At 38.7% G+C, this 20,740-nt stretch overlaps 3 protein-coding genes across 8 annotated transcripts in view; 1 reads left to right on the top strand and 2 right to left on the bottom strand.

Moving 5' to 3' along the window:
* Positions 1-1,662: 1,662 nt before the first annotated feature.
* On the bottom strand, positions 1,663-11,169 carry l3mbtl1b (L3MBTL histone methyl-lysine binding protein 1b). Of its 3 annotated transcripts, none has more exons than XM_079469970.1 (21): positions 10,761-11,169; positions 7,876-7,990; positions 7,580-7,769; positions 7,291-7,501; positions 7,082-7,196; positions 6,945-6,996; positions 6,706-6,800; positions 6,513-6,617; positions 6,222-6,357; positions 5,845-5,936; positions 5,594-5,745; positions 5,434-5,510; positions 5,224-5,309; positions 4,986-5,096; positions 4,777-4,891; positions 4,449-4,548; positions 4,154-4,357; positions 4,001-4,062; positions 3,776-3,921; positions 3,531-3,593; positions 1,663-3,218 (listed from the first exon to the last, which is right to left on the bottom strand). In XM_079469970.1, exons 2-21 carry the CDS (start codon positions 7,984-7,986, stop codon positions 3,090-3,092), a joined length of 2,352 nt encoding a protein of 783 aa, XP_079326096.1. In that variant the 5' UTR covers positions 7,987-7,990; positions 10,761-11,169; the 3' UTR covers positions 1,663-3,089. The 3 variants fall into 3 exon arrangements, with proteins under 3 accessions (XP_079326096.1, XP_079326095.1, XP_079326097.1); XM_079469969.1 differs by lacking the exon at positions 10,761-11,169 and adding an exon at positions 10,477-10,517; XM_079469971.1 differs by lacking the exon at positions 10,761-11,169 and adding an exon at positions 10,403-10,468.
* Positions 11,114-20,740, top strand: part of ptpn3 (protein tyrosine phosphatase non-receptor type 3) — a 22,213-nt gene continuing 12,586 nt past the window's right edge. The window contains exons 1-3 of one of the 4 annotated variants that reach the window (XM_079469965.1): positions 17,062-17,141; positions 17,264-17,429; positions 19,713-19,863. In XM_079469965.1, the coding sequence (XP_079326091.1) occupies positions 19,741-19,863 (123 nt within the window). In that variant the 5' untranslated portion in view covers positions 17,062-17,141; positions 17,264-17,429; positions 19,713-19,740. Of the gene's footprint in view, positions 11,339-17,045; positions 17,430-19,712; positions 19,864-20,740 lie in introns of those variants that run through there. The other 3 variants (XM_079469966.1, XM_079469964.1, XM_079469967.1) reach the window with 3 other exon arrangements.
* On the bottom strand, positions 11,528-14,788 carry sgk2b (serum/glucocorticoid regulated kinase 2b). Its single transcript, XM_079469985.1, has 12 exons — positions 14,648-14,788; positions 14,311-14,359; positions 13,996-14,044; positions 13,756-13,796; positions 13,611-13,668; positions 13,437-13,520; positions 13,222-13,353; positions 12,962-13,074; positions 12,621-12,840; positions 12,369-12,524; positions 12,196-12,285; positions 11,528-12,105 (listed from the first exon to the last, which is right to left on the bottom strand). Exons 1-12 carry the CDS (start codon positions 14,712-14,714, stop codon positions 11,947-11,949), a joined length of 1,218 nt encoding a protein of 405 aa, XP_079326111.1. The 5' UTR covers positions 14,715-14,788; the 3' UTR covers positions 11,528-11,946.

Genomic DNA, 20,740 nt, shown 5'->3' with positions numbered 1-20,740 from the left:
TGTGAATTTACATTTTACATTTTTTAAAGCATTCTATGTTATATTGGTGTGTTGACAGACAAAAATTTAAACACGGACAAATCAGTAATTTGGCATTCAATTGCTCAATGAATTACACATTTGTATGATTATATTTGTATAATTATAAATACATACATATATTGTATTACATGAAGAGTAACTAGGGACACTTTTTATTATCATTTCACTCCATGAGTTAGGCTATTGCATAGAAAACATGCATTATTACAGTTATCCAATTAGTTTTTTCTTTCAGAATCACTTATTTGTGTTGGAGCAAACTAATCCTTGACAATCCCTGCATAGGCTAATCCTTTCTCTTTATAAGTATTTACAAATATTTTACAGGTTTAGTGCAAATATTGACTGAGCAACCAAGACAAAACAATACAATTGCATCACCTAAGAAATACTGTTAATGACGACACGGATTAAGTGCACAACCATTTTGGCAATCCAAGTAGCAGGTCAGTTAAGCATATCAGATATTTTACAGTCAGATAAAAAACTCTTAACAAACCCTGTAGTGAAAATACGCTTGTTATTATAATATAACGGTTCACTTACATGACTCGTGCACTTGAGCAGCGCGTGAACTCACCTCAGTCGCTTCTCCGATGATGATGACGACACATGACTTGTGTTATAGAGTCTTCAGTGACGCGAGCGCTTCATATCAGACGATGAAGAAACTACCGCACGCGCCCATCTGTCTTTCTCGAGCGCGAGGGGAGGCGCTTTAAACTTTAAACCCTATAGTGACGAGTGAGGGTCATGGGAACATTTGCACAGGCCCGTCGGGTCCCACGGAGAGCAACCTATTCTTAGACTCTCGATGGATTCAGGCCTATTTTAATTGTTTTATCACTCACTCAGATTGTTCGTTTGTAAAGGCACAGTTCACCCCAAAATATGACAATGATGGCATCATTTTTACTCACCTTCGAGTTGTTTTAAATCTGTATACATATATTTGTTCTGATGAACACAGAAAAAGATATATGGAAGAATTCTTAAAACTAAACAGTTCTTGGACCCCATTGACTACCATTGTAAAAAATTCCTTACTTTTTTTGTACTGTTGAACACAAAATATATTTTGAAGAATGTATACAACAAACAGTTCTGGAGCATTTTGACTACAATTGTGTTATTTTCCCTACTATGGTAGTCAATGGGGTGAACGAACTGTTTGTTTTCAAGCATTCCTCCAAATATCTTTCTCTGTGTTCATCAGAAAAAAGACCTTTGTAGAGGTTTGGAACAATAGAGAGTTAGTAATTCGTGACATTTTTGGGTGAATCGTCCCTTTAACACACATTTCTAGAAATAGGTCTGGATAATTACAAAAACTCAAAATAGTTGAGAGGTAAAACTACAAGTTTGATATTTTCAAACAATTGTTGCTGTTAACCAATGTTACAGTATAGAAAATACATCACCCCCATTGGAACTGATATAAGTGAAAAATATATAAAAACAACTTAGTAATATCTGTAACTTTGTTTCGAAACTGTAAGTTGTCAACCTGTTCTTGAGCAAGTACAGTTGTGTTTATAGTTTTGTAAGAAGACACATAATAGAAAATGTATTCCACATGCACAGTTAAGAAATAAAGATTATGAGAACTGTTCTGTTTGAAATCATTATTTATTTGCCTCATTCCATCGATTCTTTCATTTATACAGGACTGGATTTTTGTCCCCCAAGGGAAGACACAATCCGACACATATGAGACCACATTTGAATCTACAAACAAGCACACACAGGCAATGAAACCAAACACAAACCCTGAAACAAACCAAAGCATTGCCTCAAGGCACCATCCTTACTCTGTAGCGTCAACCATAGCATGCAGAAAGCCATAATAATTTTTAATGACGGTTCTCTGCAGACTTTGGTTTATTTTGTCTTTTGTAAGTTTCGTACAGCCGACTTTAAGTACAAGATTCATTTCATTAATCTGCATGAAACCCATTTTTTGTATGGAGCAAACGGCGACCACTATACAGATGTGCAGTCACAACTTTGAGAGGTTCAGTAAGATGCTGCTGTGAAGTCAGTTGTAGCAGAGCACATAACAGCTGTATTATACAGCAGATGGGTCACTAAACAAAAGAATGCAAGCTATTTATTTCAGGAATGGTTGTACAAGGCAAAATGTCAGGGTCTCGTGGGCTTAAAATACACCCAGTCACACACCCACACATTTCTATTGGTAATTCTATTTGCAACGCGCCTATGGAGTTAGCACACTGACCAGTTTGCTATACAATTTCATCAATTGATACATTTTCAAATGCATTTTATAGAACGTTTCCTTTAAAGTAAATACAAACTGAGACATTCAATTCCAGATTTGCCCAGGGCAAACATTCCCTGACATTAGATGCAAGCACACATTTATACAAATAACTCACAAACACATGCTTGCAAAACACTCACTCAAGTCTTTCTCTCACACAAGCATACAAACTCATAAACACACACAATTCCACTGACCTCTAGTGGTCTCAAACAGGCTAACGTAGATTCCTCGGGATGAGAGTGAGTGTGTTCAATTACAAACAAAGATCTTTTAGAAATTCTTTAAAAAATCACTTTTTACATTTCAAGTAAAAGCTCCACTACTGTGGCTTTTCTTCGTGCCTCCAGCGTCAAACACAATTACTCATTTAACTCATAACCATAAAATCATAAATATCAAGAATGAAGGAATCCAGTTTAAACATTTTAAGGTGCCTCAGTTTGGTGTACTCTGCCCTCCTCGATTCTAACATAAATCAAATGACTTGGGGTGGGGGCTACACAGTTACCATGAGACAAGAAACTCAAGTCTTAAAATCTGAATTTTCTGATCACCTCCAGTTCCAGCTCACCTCGTTCAATTGGATGATTTGTCCATCAACCAACTAATGTGGCCAATGATGTAATCATTTGCTTATATGCACTTTGAGTACGTTAGGGACTGCATATAATGATGGGGGCAAGTGTGACCTTCAGCCATGTTGTATAAGCAGCAGGTGCTTTGAGGTGTAAGCATGTGTCCAGTTTAACGGGGTGCATGTCTACTCCTCATCTGCGCTCTTCAGCATTAGGATACAGTTGTAGATTTTGAGAGCGGGTCCGAGCTTGATGCTCAGTATCTTAACAATGTCTGATTGAGTTAGGAGCAGGAAGGCCTCACCATCTATTTGCTGTTGAACAAGAATTTAAAAGTTGTTTATTTCTAAAATAAACAAAATGTATTAAAATAAATGTGTTTAAAAGTCTTAGACAACATGAAATATCTGAGATAAAAAAAATTATATAAATCTGAAAATAAAAAAGGATTTTACAAAAAAGGCGTAAGGAGTTCATTTGCAAAAACAGATAATTCATAAATTATAAACAGTTTTTAGTAATTCCACGATTTGTAGAATACAAAATATTTAGGATAACTCCTAAAAAAATGAGTTTTCGGAGTTATTATTTTTCTAAATATCAGAAATGACACTTTCTTTATTTACCTCCTTCCTGAAGGTGGCAGCATGCTCTCTGCAGCCAGGTAACTCCCTCACAAAACTTGCGACCTGGCAAAAAAACAGGCCCCAAAAATTATTTACATTCATGTAATTCACTGTTATCCAAAGCGATTTTTGAGCATTCAAGTACATCCATCCCCTAGGATTCAAAGCCATGACACATGCGGCATAGTTCAATGATAGACCTCTTTAAAAGTGCATTTTTTCTAGTCCAGTATCCGAGACGTTACCTCTTCTGTGTTCCACTTGGCCACTCCCTTGGCGGTTAGACCTAAGGCTTCAGGCAGCAGTTTGCCATGTTTCTCCCAACACAGCTGAAACTTTGGCGGCTCCCATCCACAGAAAACAGACTCATGCAAGAACTGCTGCAGGGAATCTACCATACAAACGCAAGTAAATTAAATATGCCATAATATCAAACATCTATGATGACAGAATGTTTTGACAATCACCACCTTTTCCATCACTTTCCTGCTTCACTTGAGCTGCTTCAACACATTTGGGGGCAGCGACAGCCCTAAAATACAAAAAGGACATTGTGTGTGTGTTAAAGACAGATTCTACTTTTTATAACTGCGGACATGCACGCATTCTACTCATGCACTGACCGGGATTGTGGGCACACGTCCGTGGTGGTGTCAGGGGGTTCGGGAGTGCTGGCGATGTGTGAGGGTGTGCTCATCTGAGTGAGCGTTTCTGCCCGGCGGTGACGTGGGGGTCCACTGAGGGTCACAGGCTTCTCCCCACTCAATCTGTCAGGCACCAGCCCGTCCTTATTTAGATTCAAATCGGAGTATGGACAACTCACCATTCTTAAACATAGAAAGGGAAGAAAGGCTGGTTTGCATTTGAATCCGCAGAATGAATCTGTGTTTAACTTATCATGTCATGAGTGTAACTTACGTGTAGTGTGTTCCATAGCGAGGTCCTCTAATGTGTCCAACCCCGTTGCATCCCGGGGTAGGGCAGCCTTGTCCTGGAGGGACTGGAGAATCTGGGGGACCTGACAGTGTGCATAACAGAGCAACTTTATCAATCTATATTGGAGGAGGGGAAAATGTTGATATTTCATAGTATTAGGATAAAATAAATAAATAAATGACTTGATTGATAAAACCGTTTAAACTTGTTTAAGAAAAATATAAATATAAGAATAAAAATAATACCACATTTTTTGTTGCTTCAAACTTGTTCGACACTGTGTGTATGTATGTGTAGATGAGTATGTTACTATTAGGGTGTTGTAGAGGATGAACCGTCTTCTGACACCAGCCTACTGGATGCAGGTCTGCACTATCAGCATCCAGCCAATAGTCATACTCATCATTCCAGCCATCAAAATGAACCTGTACACGTAGTTAGAAAAGACATACCTATTATACAGAATTATTTAATAATGTTTTTGTCAGATTAACAGATAAACTAAATATTTATATAAACCTTGACTCTGTGGTCATCTGTGTCAGAAATTGTAGAAACACGGATGAGCATAGCATTCCGCTTGTCTACTGCCTCCAGCTTCATCCGAGTCTGAAAGCCGTGGGGAGGCCTCTGGAGCAAAGGATCAGTGGAAAATTAGACAAATAGGACAATAAACCATGGGAGAAACACATACATGTACTTAAAACATACATCATTTATCTTTTTGGTTTCCTGTAAAACAGACATTTATCCCCACCTGTTTAAAGGCTCTGGCTGGCGCAGCCTGGGTTCCAGTTTCTTCAAGGTACTTTTCCCAGGAGAAACTCTTTGGTTGCTTGTATTCTATTACACAAAAACATACCTTAAATATCACTGTCATCCTTTTTACAGTTTGTTAAAAACTTATTTAAAGTCTGAACAATGAACGGACCACAGAGGTGCACATTAAACCAAAGCAGAATCTCACCTGCGGGTGTGGTGAGCGTTAGCCCCACCTCCTCACAGTACCCCACCGGGTGGATGTACGGACTGCTGGCGTCACACCTGACCACAAACAGAACAGATGTACATCCACACACAGTCACAGGAAATGTCAGACACAAGCACAGTTCTGTTTCCTCTTTTACCAGTAATCATATGTATCATCCCAGTTGTCAAAGTGGATGAGGAGCCGGTTGTCGACAGCAGCAGAAATGGTAGCTACGCAGATGAGTGACGGGTTCTTCCTGTCCACTGCTTCAAGTTTCATCCCCACACGGAATCCTGACGGCGTGACTGACTGAATATAACGTATAGGACAATGGTTAAAACCAACAGCATGATCTCGAGCAAGTCTAAATATATCTTAAAAACACAGTGTGTGAGTGTGTAGACTTACTGTATTAAGACTTTTAAAGAGATGTTTGGGAGCCAGTTGACCCCTACAGTTCTTAACGTATGTGTTCCAGTTAAACTCGCCATCTCTGCATCCTGTGAACAAATAATTAACTCTTCATGTTACAAAAGATCAGATTTTTCTGACAGGATATGCAACAATACACCCTCATTTCTTTTCATTTGCATTTGTTCAATATTTCACATTTAAAGTTTAAGTTTTAAATTAACATAAAAACTGCAATAATCAATTTGTATTATAAGAATAAAATAATAAAATTGTTTTAATAAAATATTATTTCGTATTGTATAATATGACAGAGCATCGGGCGTATGATGCTACAGTAGAGCTCAGAAGATCCTGTTAAGTTCACTGTTTACCTTTTGGTAGCAACAGCTTCAGTCCCATTTTCTCACACCAGCCCGGTGGTTTCACGTCCCACGAGTCAGCATTTACCCAGTAGTCATAGCATTCTGGGTAACCGTCAAAATGAAGCCGGATTCTATAACCTTGCACCTATGAAAATCAATATGTTAAGAAAGCACTAAATATATACAGCTGATGATGGGGCATTAAAACTACATTTAGCTCTGCTTACTAAAATAATCATCACTTACATTTAAATTGAGTCATTTAGCAGACGGTTCATTTTACAGGTAACCATGGCTTACCTCTGCAACAGTCAAAACACAGAAGAGAGCAGGATGACATGGGTCCAATCCCTCCAGTTTCATGCCAACTTTAAATCCATTCCTGCTCTGGGGGAATGTCTGGTGCTACAGTGCACATACAAACACAGATTTCACAACCATTCTAACAAAGGATTTATAAAAACACAAGTAGCGCATTTCTCATGTTTCTAACCTCCTTAAAAAGTTTTAAGGGAGCAGCAACTGCTCTCTCCTCCTCCAGATAAGCTGCCCAACTCCAAGTTTTCTTTTTAACAAGAGGTGCTGTTGCTATGGAAACAACATCACATAGACATATTAATATGGCTTTAGAAAAGCATCCAAATTATTATGTATAACTGGTAACACTGATACAAATCAACGAGAATCGGTCATCAATACAGACTTCTGATATGTTACATGGAAGTTACCAACCCAGTCTAGCAACTTTAGCCGCTCGTCTTCCCTTTGATGATTTAACCTTCTCCTGAAAAAGACAAAAAAAAATCAAAACAGTACAAAATACACCTCATTTTAGTACATCGTTTTGGCAATGGAAGTATGTGTGTTACCTCCTCTTCTTCTATATTATCCTCCTCTTCATCTCCAGAATCCATGAACATCTTCTTCTTCCTTCTCACACGTTTACCTAAACGCTCTCCTTCAACTGCCTCGGCTGGGGTTGATCTACACACACACACACTCAGAGACGTAAAATACACCATTAACATGCACTGTTTGCAACAAGCTGATTTCTGTGGGTGCCAGCAACCACATGTACCTGCCACTGGTGGGCTGCACACAGGGAGCGCTGCAATATTTTCCCTGGAGAAAAGACTCCCGGGGACCAGAATGGCCACAAGACCTGCAGTTTGCCACTTCGGTGACAGGGGAAACCACTGCATTGGGCACTATGTTAATGCTGGGGTTGGCCTCGGTACTGGGGCTCCTAGTGCCATTGCCTGCTGTCTGTCTGTTTGAATCAGCTGAAACTGAAAAATTAATAAAATGGTAAAAGGCTCCCAGTTATGATGATGTATTTAGTATATGTGCATGCAATAAGTATTTACCCGCGGTATTTGTCTGATGATCTGTAGTTGACTGGGGCACTGCTGTCTGACTTGAAGGTTTGTTTAGTTCAGGGCAATGACTGTTGTTTGGGGTTGTAGTTTGAGGCAGTGAGTTTGTAAGCCCCTCCTCTTTCTCTTTAGGCTCCGCCTCGGTGACAATCTCCAGGGTGCCAAATTCAGTCATTCGAAACTGTGAACCAAATACATTTTTTATATTAGACAAAATGACACAATATATGTTAAGTTCTGTCAGTATTGTCTATTATTTTCAAGGTGTGCAACACATGCATCTGTACCCGAATGTCACTCCCGGGCAGCGTGGCTATGCCATCCTGCCAATCAAGAGCACCCATCATGTCAAAATCTGTTCCTGTGGCAGGGCCATCACTGCTAGATGTGTCTGCCATCTTACTATAAAAAAGTCATAACAAATGAGAAAAATATATATTGTTATCGAAGTCACCATGAAACAGAAGTTGCGATTGACTTCTTTTACGTATCGTGACGTATATCAGAGTGAAAAAAATTAAAGTACAGGGCTAGTCTCATGGGGATAGTTTCGGATCATCGCAATTATTGCACATTTCTATATATATATATAAGCCACTAGGGGGCGCTGTAGTGCCTGCATATTTTAGTAATATATATTGTAAACAAAGTATGGTAATACTGGTAAAATATACCAACACAACACCATCCATCACTTTAAAAAACTTTAAAGCATATACCATAAAAATTACATGCAAACCAACAATTTAATACCACTTAAAACAGATAATATCACCGTTATTAATATCACTGTCTTATATAGAGAACAAAATGGTCGTTTCAAACCTGAATAAAATATTTATGAGAATGAAATTGCAAAGCAGTAAAAAAGACAACCGTCATATTAACCAAAGCCCTAAAACAGACAGATATTTTCATAACAGTGAAAGGTCTAGGTGGGGCTTTATTTTGCCTTTCCCTTTCTGATTGGTTTGTTGTAAGTTGGGCCTGGAGGGGAGGGCTAAAAATGCCTGGCCATTGGACAGTAAGTTTAGTCCTACCTCTTTTTTGTTGCTGACATCATGTGGTGAAGAGTTGTTGTTGAGAGGGGAAATGGAGCTTAATGTTTATGATTAAAGATTACAAGCGCACATTAATTTTGAATAAATAATGGTGTGCACAGATAAATCATTATCACTGCAACACTGTTTAAAACACTTTGATTTTCCTGTTTGATTTCATGGTGACTTTAATGTTCTAGGCTATATTGTTTGTATATTTATAAATCACGCTACAAGGAAGACTGTCAAAAAACACTCCTGAAATGTACATCCCTGCATTTTGTAATAAACGTCATAAAAACACAGTAATTTGAGATGCTACTATAATATAACATGAATCGTTACAAATTGTTTATACTATCATTCAAAAGCGCCATGTTATCTTGATAGAAATAACTCATTGAAAACGCTCGAGCTCGTAATTACAAGTCGGTCTACTGAATTCACAAACGTAGGTTTGTCAGGTCAAACTGAAATGACGTGATGTTTATAATCACTTCCATCTGTGAGGAAGGAAAACATTTACTAAGACCTTGGCATACGGAAGCTCAACATTCAATGTTTTTACTCAACCAAACAAAACTGTCGTTTTTGATATTCAAAAAAGACGATCGCTGGATCTGTGAATTCGTTCCTGTCCTCGAAAACCATGTTTTGACTGCGGCTGATGAAACAACCGCAACTCGGATTTACGAAATAGCTGAGCGTCGCCTGTAGTTACACAAAGTCCCGCTGGAGGGCGGCTGCTGCTCGCGGTGCATACTGCACCAAGCACTTACGCCTAAATTATGAATTTATACTTATTTGCAATTTTAATAGTTCTGGGCTAGTCAAGTATATGGACTCTAGCTGTAACACGTTGCCTACTTTAAAGGTTATTAGCGAGGAAAAGCGAAGCAAAGTAAAGTTAGACGAACAAGTTCAGCTTTTCCTTGTTTTTAAAGAATCTCGTTAAATATGTGCTCTACATGCGCGCAGACAGTAACAGCGATATGTTTAAAGGTATATATTGGAGAATAATGTGTTTTCAAAAGATATTATGTTCATTTACGCACATTGTCATTTGTATACGTGGGTAATACTGTAATAACGTTCTTGACCTGTCGTTACATTTATCAAAATGTAAACGCACTGTACAGTAACGGCACGCCATACATACAACGGACGGGCTCCGTATGTTTTATAAAGCATTTGCATGAAGGTTGCAACTGATGACGGGATTTATTCTGAGCATAAATAAAGTGCAATGCGCGAGCGCCCATTATTAGCATTCGAATGACACACAAAATGGCGGAGGGTAGCAAAGGGCCGCCGACACGTTTAAAGTATGTAAATTATTACAGTTCGCTGGTCTTTTAAACACCACCCGGACCTTTAACTGGAACAGGAGGGCTAAGTACGCAACTTGTTCTAATAAAACGCAATGTTTTCCCTTCCGTCAACAAACTCTTTACTTTCCCCTTGTCACGGAATGTCGTTAGCCCGACTGATAGCCCCGGCTAGCTGTAACATTAGCAGGGCAGCCTACAATAAACCAAATCAACAGTTTCACCTGCTTATTCCAAAGAAAAACAATCTCCGAGGCACTTTGAAGAAGTTGCCATGCATCAGTGTATACATATAACAACTCGGATGCGCAGAAAACCGGCCAAATAACAAATTGCATGCTTTTAATTTCTTCTGCACAAACTTGTCACTTGAATTTATCTTTACGGGTTTTGAACGTCGCTGAAAATATTCGCATTGGTTGAAAATTGTTAAACAAGAAACGCACTCTGCGTTGATATCGTTGTTTACTTCGTGGGTGACGACGCGAGCGTAATATTTATTGATAAACGTGCAACTCACCTCGTTTCTCTCGTAACTCTTATTTAGAGCTAGATGGTGCTGTTGTTGCGCATGCGCGGGCTAATATGTCTATGGCCAACTTCTACAGCCCCGATAAACTTCATCGCAACATACTGTGTGTATTCGTTTAACGAAGAAATAGCGAGATCGAGAATTCACTTCATCTCTGCTTTTCTTGAGACACTAAGGATCTGATGTTGCAGAAAATCACATTTTTATGCCCTGGCTACATTTAGCGAATTTTAACTAAATTGGGCTTTCGCAAGTATTCGATTTCTACGTACCCTTATAATTGATTGCTTATTAAAACGTAGTGCATTCAGAAAGATGGGTATCCCGTACGTTGTTCGTTTTCAGACATTGGAGTGGCGATCATATCTGATCTGATTTCCTGAAACTATCACGTGTTCCGATTGTATTCCGCACTCTTTTCTATTGAGCGTATCGGTGATATGCAATTAATCAAGAAATGTCCGATTTTCATTTTGTTCAAACTGGTCCTGAGCTTCAGGAATACGCTGAAAACAGCGTGTTTTGAATGCAATGTTTTGACAGGCTGGACGGCAGCATTGTTGCTAGAGTAGCGATCAGGAAGACTGCGACGCCATAAAGCACAACAAGGTGGCGATGTAAGCTTAAAAGTGTCGGTTTGATAGGTAGAATTTAGTCGGCGCTGTTATGCTTTTACGACACAATAAATCAGCATTAAACTGTTTATAAAAACCGCTCATTTTAATTACGCAGTCTCACGTGATAGATTTCAGCTGTCTGTGGATGACAACTGTGTGCTGTGGAATTGTGACGCAGATGTCATACTTTAAAGGTCTCGATTACGGCATGAAGTCTGCGCGTGAACACAACTGTGAGTCTGTTACTTTTTGATATTTTTTCAAACACATTGACATATGAAACATAAACATTATAGCCTTTAAAACATCTTCATGAACGTACGTTACTATAAACAATCATTTACAATCCATATATGTTTTACACACTTTAACTAATTCCATATTGATGGTTTATATTAAAGGGTACATTACCGGTCAGTTTTAACATTCCTTCCATAAATTTATTCACTTATATGTCATTGGCTACATTTTAAAGCAAACATTTTGATACAGTTTCACTGCATTTCACAAATGTTCAGTCTTATAACAGTATTCTGAAAAACTGTGTGTATTTCTTTATAGACACATTAGTTTATTGCAATATGGCTTAAAAATATTTTAATAACATATTAACGTTTGGAAACAAAGTCAGCGTTGATATAAATTCTGCAGTCATGTGCAAATGCATTGGTCCAACTAACACTTAAAAAACACAGTGTTTATCTAATGGCTGTAATACACTACAAGACTTATCTAGACATCATACACTTGCAGACTTTTTGAAAGTTTAAGATGCTATCTAGGTTGTAGAAACGTGTTCACAGGTTGATAAAATGTCTGTTGGTCTGACAGAGCTCTGATCTCACAGCCCACGAGTCTGCGCTGACAGTGAGGAAGTATTTTCACTGATGTAGGTGAAGCCAGGAAAGGTTGCTCCATACTCCTCACATGCACCTAATGACTGTGGAACAGGAAGATCTGTAAACCTTGGATCAATGTTTGTGAGGTCACCAGGGCTAGACTGAAAAATATATAAACATATCAATTATTCAATGAGTTATCGATATCATATCTGTTTATTTCCCACAAGTAAGTAAATACAAAAACCCACCAGAGAAGGAATGAAAGGGGGTGGAATTTTCTTGGCAACAAGCTTGTCCCATTGAATAGAGGAGAAAAATGAGTGGGACTGCAGTTCCACCTAAAACCCCAAAAAGAAAATGAAATTTAGCCACACAGAGTATAAATTTACTTTAGACGGTGTGAATGTGCATGTTCATGTACCAGATCACGCTTGGCTCCTAATCTCTTGGCCCTGTCCCTGTTAAGTAGTCTACTTAGAAGATCTCTAGCTCCACTAGACACTCCAGGTTTTAGTACCAAAGGCTGATAAATAATATTTCCAAGCATCTCAAGACGATCTGCACTGTAGAAGGGTGGCTGGGAAAAAAGAAAACTGTGAGACACACACTAAAAACATGTTCTCTTTATCTGACTATATCTTCTACATAAGCATTTGTTCTTGGGTTTGCTTACCAGGCCATAAAGCATTTCATGCAGAACGGCCCCCAGTCCCCACCAGTCTACGGTTCTGTCATACTCTTTCTGCTGGAGAACCTCGGGTGCCAAGTATTCTGGTGTTCCACAAAAGGTCCTAGTGGTATCGCGCCCTGCCACACCCTCCTTACACAAGCCAAAGTCGGTCAGGACCACATGACCTGCAGAATCCAGCAGAATGTTTTCTGGTTTCAGGTCCCTGTGAGCGTGTGAGAGAGAAGGGTTATGGCAAATCTGCTGAAAGTTTGTTTTGTTCTCACTAAGTATGTATGAATGGGCTTATCTAAATTGGAAAAGCACAGATATATCAGTGTTTTTACCTATATACAATATTCAGGGAGTGTAAGTATCCTAAAGCACACGCCATCTCCGCAGCATAGAATCTGGCTCTGGGTTCACAAAACACCAACTCCCTCTGCATATGGTAGAAGAGCTGAAAAAACAGACATTCGTGAACACATAATGTCTATATTTCACTTTCTGAGACACACTGAGTTGGATAATCTTGTTAGTACCACCTGACTTCATAAACAGATTCAAAGCTACTGTATAAACCCATGATATGTGTATGTAAGCACACCTCTCCTCCACATGCATAGTCCAGCACCAGGTACAGTCTGTCCTTAGTCTGAAAGCTGAAGTGGAGCTTCACCAGGAATGGATGGCTGAGAGTCTTTAACAATACTCTGTGCTCACACATGACATGTCTTTCCTGTTAATAAAAATACGATGAGTACACACAAACACTCAAATACATTAGCAAAAGCAACAACAAAAAAAAACACGTGTCCATACCTCTTTCCTTGATAAGATAATGTGCTTCTGTAGGACTTTGACTGCATAGTGTGTGCCATTCTCCCTATGTTTGGCCAAGAACACCTAAGTAAAGACCGATAATCTGAGTTCAAACAAGTTATAGGAATACAGTAGCAAATACCAGGTGATGTGATCTTTTATAAAGTCTGGTACCTTGCCAAAGCTTCCTGTGCCAATGACCTTTAAATAATCAAAATCAGCCGCAGATACCCTTAAGAAATAAAGAAAAACAAATATATATGTAATTGTAAGAGAGTCCATGCATATAGAGAACATTTGACATGAAAACTCCACTTACCGAGACTGTGGCTCCTCTGTTGGTGGATCACTGAAACAAACCTGTGAGAGTGACAGAGAGTCAGCAACTTACTCCAGTGATATATGAAACCTCACCGTGGTTCTCTTTACTGTTACATCTATAGCTTGCTGTGGGTCAACTAGTACAGCAACTCAATCATGCAGCTGACATGACCTTTCAGAACGGGGATTCGTTCTGATCTGTACCGAATGCAAGGGTAAACCAGTTGGAGCCACTTACAACTGCTGCTCCATCATCAGATAGACTCTCAGGTCGCAAGAAATCCATTCTGGAATTAAAAGAAGAGTGTGTGAGAAAAAAAACTAAACTGGAATGCCTTTATAAGCATGTCTTGGTTTTAAATGATAAAAACTAGTGAGTCTTGTGAAGTCCAGTGCAAAATGATTAAATCTCACATAGAGATAATGTTCAGCTCTGCAGTCATCAGTGCAGAAATGGCAGGCAAGCAGTAGCATACACACAAGCATACAAGGCACAGTGCTGCTATACTTTTAGCCTACGGCAGCGGAAAATGAGTACTAGGATGAAACTTACTGTCTGTACATTGAATGGCTGGATCCAGACTTCTTGTCCTTGATTAAAGCTGAAAGGTAAAACATTACGATAAATTTGACAAAAAGACACCCAACTATATTTTTTATTCTTAAAATAGGTTTAGCTTCATGTATAGCCTGATCTAAAAACTTTAATATTAAATATTATTATTTTAAAACAAATTTTATATCAACATATATTATTCAAATAATATATAGCCTGATATTTTATATCATTCTAAATATTTGATTTACAGCTAGGTGCAAATAAAATTTGACAACATTTTTAAGACACATGTCTAATTATTAAAGTTAGAGAAATAAGTTTTTGATCTTACCAGTAAAATATGAAACTATTTCCTTCATTTTTGCGTACGTTACGGGAGCTTTAGTCTTTTTAACCATTTTCTCGACAAGGGGCACCGGCTGTTAGTCCGTCAGTATGATGGTGTTTCACCGGTCAGTTCTGGTTGAGCACCGCTTCATGAGGCGGAACTGTGACCGGCTATTTTTTGCTGAACACGTGGTGCCTCCGAAGGCTGTTACATCACGTATCCCGTTATATTACTCCCTTGCTTAGACAGCCGCATTGAGCTCTCTCTCTCTTTCTCTCTCTCGCTCATTCTCTCTCTCAAAAAATATATGAAAGCTTGCGGTAAATAGGGCCTTAGTGTGATTGAAATGTCACACTTTTTACTCAGTGACTATTTCAATGTGTGTTTGATAGTATATAGGCCTCATACTGACTAGTCTCAGAAAGTTTACAGGCTTTCAACTTTTTTTGTCAGCCGAACCACTTTGACCATAATCATTTACTTGGGCTACTCTCCCTTATAGCCTATACCCCCCCTCCCCCAGTATTTTACATAACTTTTGTTATTCCTAAACATTTCTTTGCCATTCTTTTTTTTTTTCAAAGTAATGGAAATGTAGACATGCATTGTGCCTTACAAACACCAGGAAATTCCTAACACAAGGAGTTCGCGAGTTTGTGAAACCCTGGATTAAAGGGATACTTCAGGCTTGAATAAAAATCTCCCATGTTTGACTTACCGTCAAGGCATCCTAAGTGAATGTGACTTTCTTCTTGAAGAATATTGCCGTCAGTTATAATACCACGTATACTTTTACTTCCAAGCAGTTGAATGGGAGGTCTTTCCGAAGCGAATCGATGCATTTGTTTAGACCATAGAAAATGTTACTGTCCCACCATCCCAGAGCCCTGCCCAGGGCATTATTACTTCTTTCATTAAACATTTTTGGGCCTTGTTGCCTGTAATCCTATAAAACAGCTTGCACATTAATCAGAGGCCTTCATAGGTTGCTCTCGAGAGATGAGGGTTTCATAAATGTTCTTGGATGGTCCTGCCAATATTCTACCTTCTGATACTTAAGAAGAAACCCACATCAACCTGTCCATTCTTTAATAAATTAAAGGCTCTCTTATTGCCATGTTGGCATGTTAACCGTCATACTCAGCCAAATTTACTTGTTACTTAACACAGATGCCTGCCTGTCACCACATCTAAATAAGCATATGCAAACACACAGGCATACCAATGAAGACATTGATACTGGATGTTAAATCAGGCGAGGAAACACTGTGAACACATATGTGACCCTGGAACACAAAACCAGTAATAATCTCATTAAAATTTAGATTTATACATCTGAAAGCTGAACAAATAATCTTTCCATTGATTTTTTATATGACAATATTTGGCCAAGATACAACTTTTTGAAGATATGGAATCTGAGAGTGAAAAAAATGTATATATATTGCGAAAATCACCTTAAAAGTTGTCCATCAGATCCCCTGTAAAGAGTAGAATAACCTGAAAGCTGAAGTTCTAAGATTAACATAGACGGCACACTTGAGTGGGTAATTCCCAAATAGTGGGCAGTCGAGAGCGAAGTCTTTATGTGGGTTTCTGACCATTTTTTATTGATTTTGCTGCATCTACTTTGATATATTTAACGTAGGAAATTTACAAAATATCTTCATGGAATATGACCTTTACCTTAATAGCCCAATGGTTTTTGCCGTGTTTAATGGTCCAGGGTCACATATAGTCACTTAATAACTGTTAAGCAAGAAACATCAGTTGAATGCAGATACAAACAGACTTGTATTCATATTCATATTTTAGAAGAACGAGCTGGTAATATGAAACAATGGCTTAAAGATACAAGGAGATGGAATTGAAAAATTATGGAAATTTTTTTAAAGGGCTAAGTTATTAAGAATGTTGTGTCATACTGTTTACAGTACATATTTAGAGTTTGGGTCAGGGTTTATAGCCGTGTAAAATAACTTTTGACCTCCGCTGTCCCTTGTTATGGAAAGGGAGGAGAATTCAGTAAAATATGACACCATCTCATATTATGATGTAATTTGTTAGATAGCAACGCACAGTTCAAGAATCAGCTGTATCCTTGATTTTAGTTTTCCACGTCCTTATCAATTTACATCACATTTTTTCTTTGGAAGACAATAATTTATCCAAACTAAGCATGAGTGATCCTGTATCAACCCACAAACTAACTGAGTTGTCACGTCACTTACATCAAAAAAGTGTAAAGTGATCAAAACTGTTGCTGTTAGATGTCGAGGGAAATCAAAAGAACTGAAACACGAGAAATATCTCGTAAATAAAATTCCAAATGAAATATGTTGTAATTGAGAATGCAGATGTGCTGTAGGTTGACTCGTGGGAGACAGCGCCCTGAACTGTCGGGCACACGCACCTGAGATTGCGCGCACTCGATGGCATTCCTCAAAGTCCACGCTCACGAAACACGCCTAAAATCAAGACTCGGAAGTATCTGTATGTAGGTGACAATCACAAGTACAGCACGACATTTGTGAAGTGTGCGTTGAAACGCTATCCACACCATTAGTAAGACGAGACACATAATAATACAGTTTTCTCTCATACTGTACGCTCGCGCAGTGACGCCGTGATTACCCTCCAGAAGGAACCCGGAGAAAAAACTAACATATTCCGGAAGTTTACCAACACCTGCAACCATGATCGCTTTAACATGGAAATCTGTCTGTTATCGAGAGGAACATAAGTCACACTAGCAGCGCAGAGAAACTGCGATCCACCCGAGCAGGTAACTGTATTCAATTGCTTTCTGTATTCTGTCCCGTTTAACTCCAGACTTGTGGGTTTCTCCGAAGAAAATGTCAGCTGACGTATACTGTGTTTGGTTTTTAAAGAGTTCTGTACACTCTTCGTGATTCTTTGAATAGCGTTGGTAACAACAAGCTCCAATACTTCCTGTAGTATTCCTGTCAATCTGTTTGTTCGAGTGTAACTTGTAAGGCTGTCTAGTCTTCAGTTCGGTCCGATCCGAACAGAGGCGCTCGTTCGGTTTCGGATCTGTTCGGTTCGGATGAACCCAGATCCGCGTAAACTTGAGTCAGAAGACGTCACACCCAGAAAAGCTCATGTCACATACTGTAAACATGGCTTGAATCTTGCTTTCTTGTTACAAATGTATCACCTGTCCGCATTAACAGTTGCAAATTGTGTACTAGAATAATAGCATTTTTGTTTCTCTGTTATACTGTTTATACTTTCTAACTGACACGCCGAGGTAAACATTATTCACACAGACGCGTGCTAGTGACGCTCGGCTGTAAAAATATACACTTAACACTTAAAAGCAATGTCTTTAGGAAGTATTTCCTCGAGTGTTTAATCGTTGTAGGCAAAAGGGAAAGCAATCCTTGTAAACTTCACCAAGTTGGCATGTTACAGTTTAGGTCACAGTACTTTCTATTGTCTCGGAAAAAAAGCACCAGCCCTTGCAGAAGAGATAACCCGGTGAGGGAAGTTGAAGTCAAATTAAACGACCGAGAAGTGGTTTAATGTAGCTGTAACTGGTCTTGCAACAGGGTTGTTTTAAGAGTGGTGTCAGGTAACATTATTTACATATGAAAAGTTATTTATATCTATTAAAATAACTCTCTCCAGCTCTCTTTCTCTCTGTGTGGAAGCCGTATGCATTCTGACATTGCGTTTATGTCTTGCGTACTTCTGTATTGCAAGTATGTGTGTCAGAGATTGTGTTTGTGTGAATTTAAATAGTAAATATTTTACATTCCTGGACCGTGCTGGGCGGAGAAAAGCAGAGAGTGAAAAACAATGCAAGAACATGTTTTAGACTTAAAGAGGATGACTTAATTTAAACTGTGTACGTGAGAAAGAGAAAAGAATGAAGATAAAGTAATTTATGTTATTCAGATTTATACTTTTAATAGATATTTTTACTGACATCTTCTCATGAAATTCTGTTTTGATGTCATCAATCACTACTTTCATTTCAGGATTGGCCAAGTTTATCTTAAACTACTGTATGAGCTTTTGACATAAAAAAATGAGTTAGAAGGATAATTCACTCATAATTCTGTCATCATTTACTCACACTCATGTCATTATAAAACTGTATGACTTTCTTCTGTAGAACACAAAAGGTGATGTTTTGAATAACGTTGATAACCAAACAGTACTGGCCCAATTGACTTTTCCATGAATGGAACAAAACAACTCAGAGATTTCTCAAAATATGTTCTCTTGTTTTTAACTAAAGTATGACCAAAAAGTCAGTTCTGTTAGTTGTGCTTTCAAGCTTCACTACTATTGCTGTTGCTAATCACTGGTACTTTTAATAAACTCCTGCTCAAGGATTTCACTTACTTTAAAAGTTTTAAGAGAAGGTTTCAACATGACTGATCCTTTACACCAAGACTGAGGGAGGGACCCGTGCCCTAGCTATTGACCAAAATATCATACAGGTTTGAGATTCTTTTGACTGGTGACATGAAAACAACCACCCTAAACACCCTAGCAACTGCATTGCAACATACTAAAACACCCTAGCTGTACACCGTAGCAACCACATGTCATCAGCCCACATTGCCCTAGTATTGTTTAGTAAAGATTTGCACGGACAGGCACAACTAGCATTCATCTGTCAGATGTTCTCGTGTTATGCAATGCGTGGGTGCTTGTGTTGTGTGTGTGATTATATATTTATGGATTTCAGTGAATGTGTCAGAAGGTGAGTATTTGTGTTTACCTGTCTATCCATCATCCCATCAGTTGGGGTGGAACAGCGTCCCTGTTAAGGATATGTATAATTATGATAACACTGTCAAAAGGATTTTCCGTGGTCTCGTCATAAGAGGCAGCTCATAAAATGTTTTCACATTGGATTTGAATGTGCTTTATACATTCATTTCATAACGTCGGGAACAGCATGTACGGTAGCGTTTGTTTGCGTCACGTTATTTTATTACAGGAAGGCATCATCTCTGTCACCATCACTACTTGTGTGCACATCTGTAGAAGGCATTTGTGTTTCACCTGCTTGGCTCATGTGTTTTGGCAGGTGTGTGAATGTGTGAGAGTCTTTGGAGATGACATCCTCATGGCTCGGGAACAGGATCACCTCTCTTGGATGGGCCGATCTGTCCAAACACACACACATGGCTTGTGTAGTGCTATTCCCTGATGGCAAAACCCAGAATTTTACTGTCAGTGTGAGTATATGTTTGTGTGTAATTGTAGGATGTGTGAAATGTAGCTGACAAATTCTAAAAGTGTCGTGATTATTTAACCTCACGCTAGTCTAGAATTTTTCACATTGTTTTAGATAAACACACTGTAATGTTTGCACACAGATTCATATTTACTGTTTAAAAAAAGACAAAGACTTGATGACGTGAATAATAACACACAATAATAATCACAATTTTGAAATACAAAGTGGCCAAAAGTAATGTCCAACTTGGTATACATGTTGCACTGATATGTTTGGAGTGTAAATGAGATTAATTTAGGTAGGTTGGACAAACATTTGCACAACATGGGCAAAGTATACAAAGACATTTATAAATATATATATATATATATTTGCTTTATTTCCTCTTTTTTGTGTATATTTGAGTAAAACCCACATTCCCTGATATGATGTATTTAACAGTGTTGTGCAGTAAATATCCTTAAAGTTTCGTTTTTTTATTTTGTTTCATAAAAATCTCATATATTGATAGTTTATTTTAACCTTTATGTGTATAGACTGTTTCATCGGCCACATGCCCTGTGGCTCGAAGTTAACTTCTGTCTGTGTTTGGTTATAATATAATAATTAATTTGATATTTAATTTATATTAATATTTTATCGTATGCGAGCGCCTGGTGGCCTGGCCTTTCCCCACGGGGTCCGGCCGGGCTCAGCCCGAAGGAGCGACGTAGGGCCGCCTTCCCGTGGGCTCACCACGTGCGGGAGGGACCATAGGGGGTCGGTGCAGAGTGGATCGGGCGGCAGTCGGAGGAGAGTGCCTCGACAGCCCGATCCCTGGATACGGAAGCTAGCTCTAGGGACGTGGAACGTCACCTCGCTGGCGGGGAAGGAGC

Source organism: Barbatula barbatula, assembly GCF_947034865.1.
Source record: "Barbatula barbatula genome assembly, chromosome: 12".
Taxonomy (NCBI): domain Eukaryota; kingdom Metazoa; phylum Chordata; class Actinopteri; order Cypriniformes; family Nemacheilidae; genus Barbatula; species Barbatula barbatula.
The sequence above is the reverse complement of the archived record's forward strand: the minus strand, read 5'-3'. Positions and strand labels throughout refer to the sequence as shown.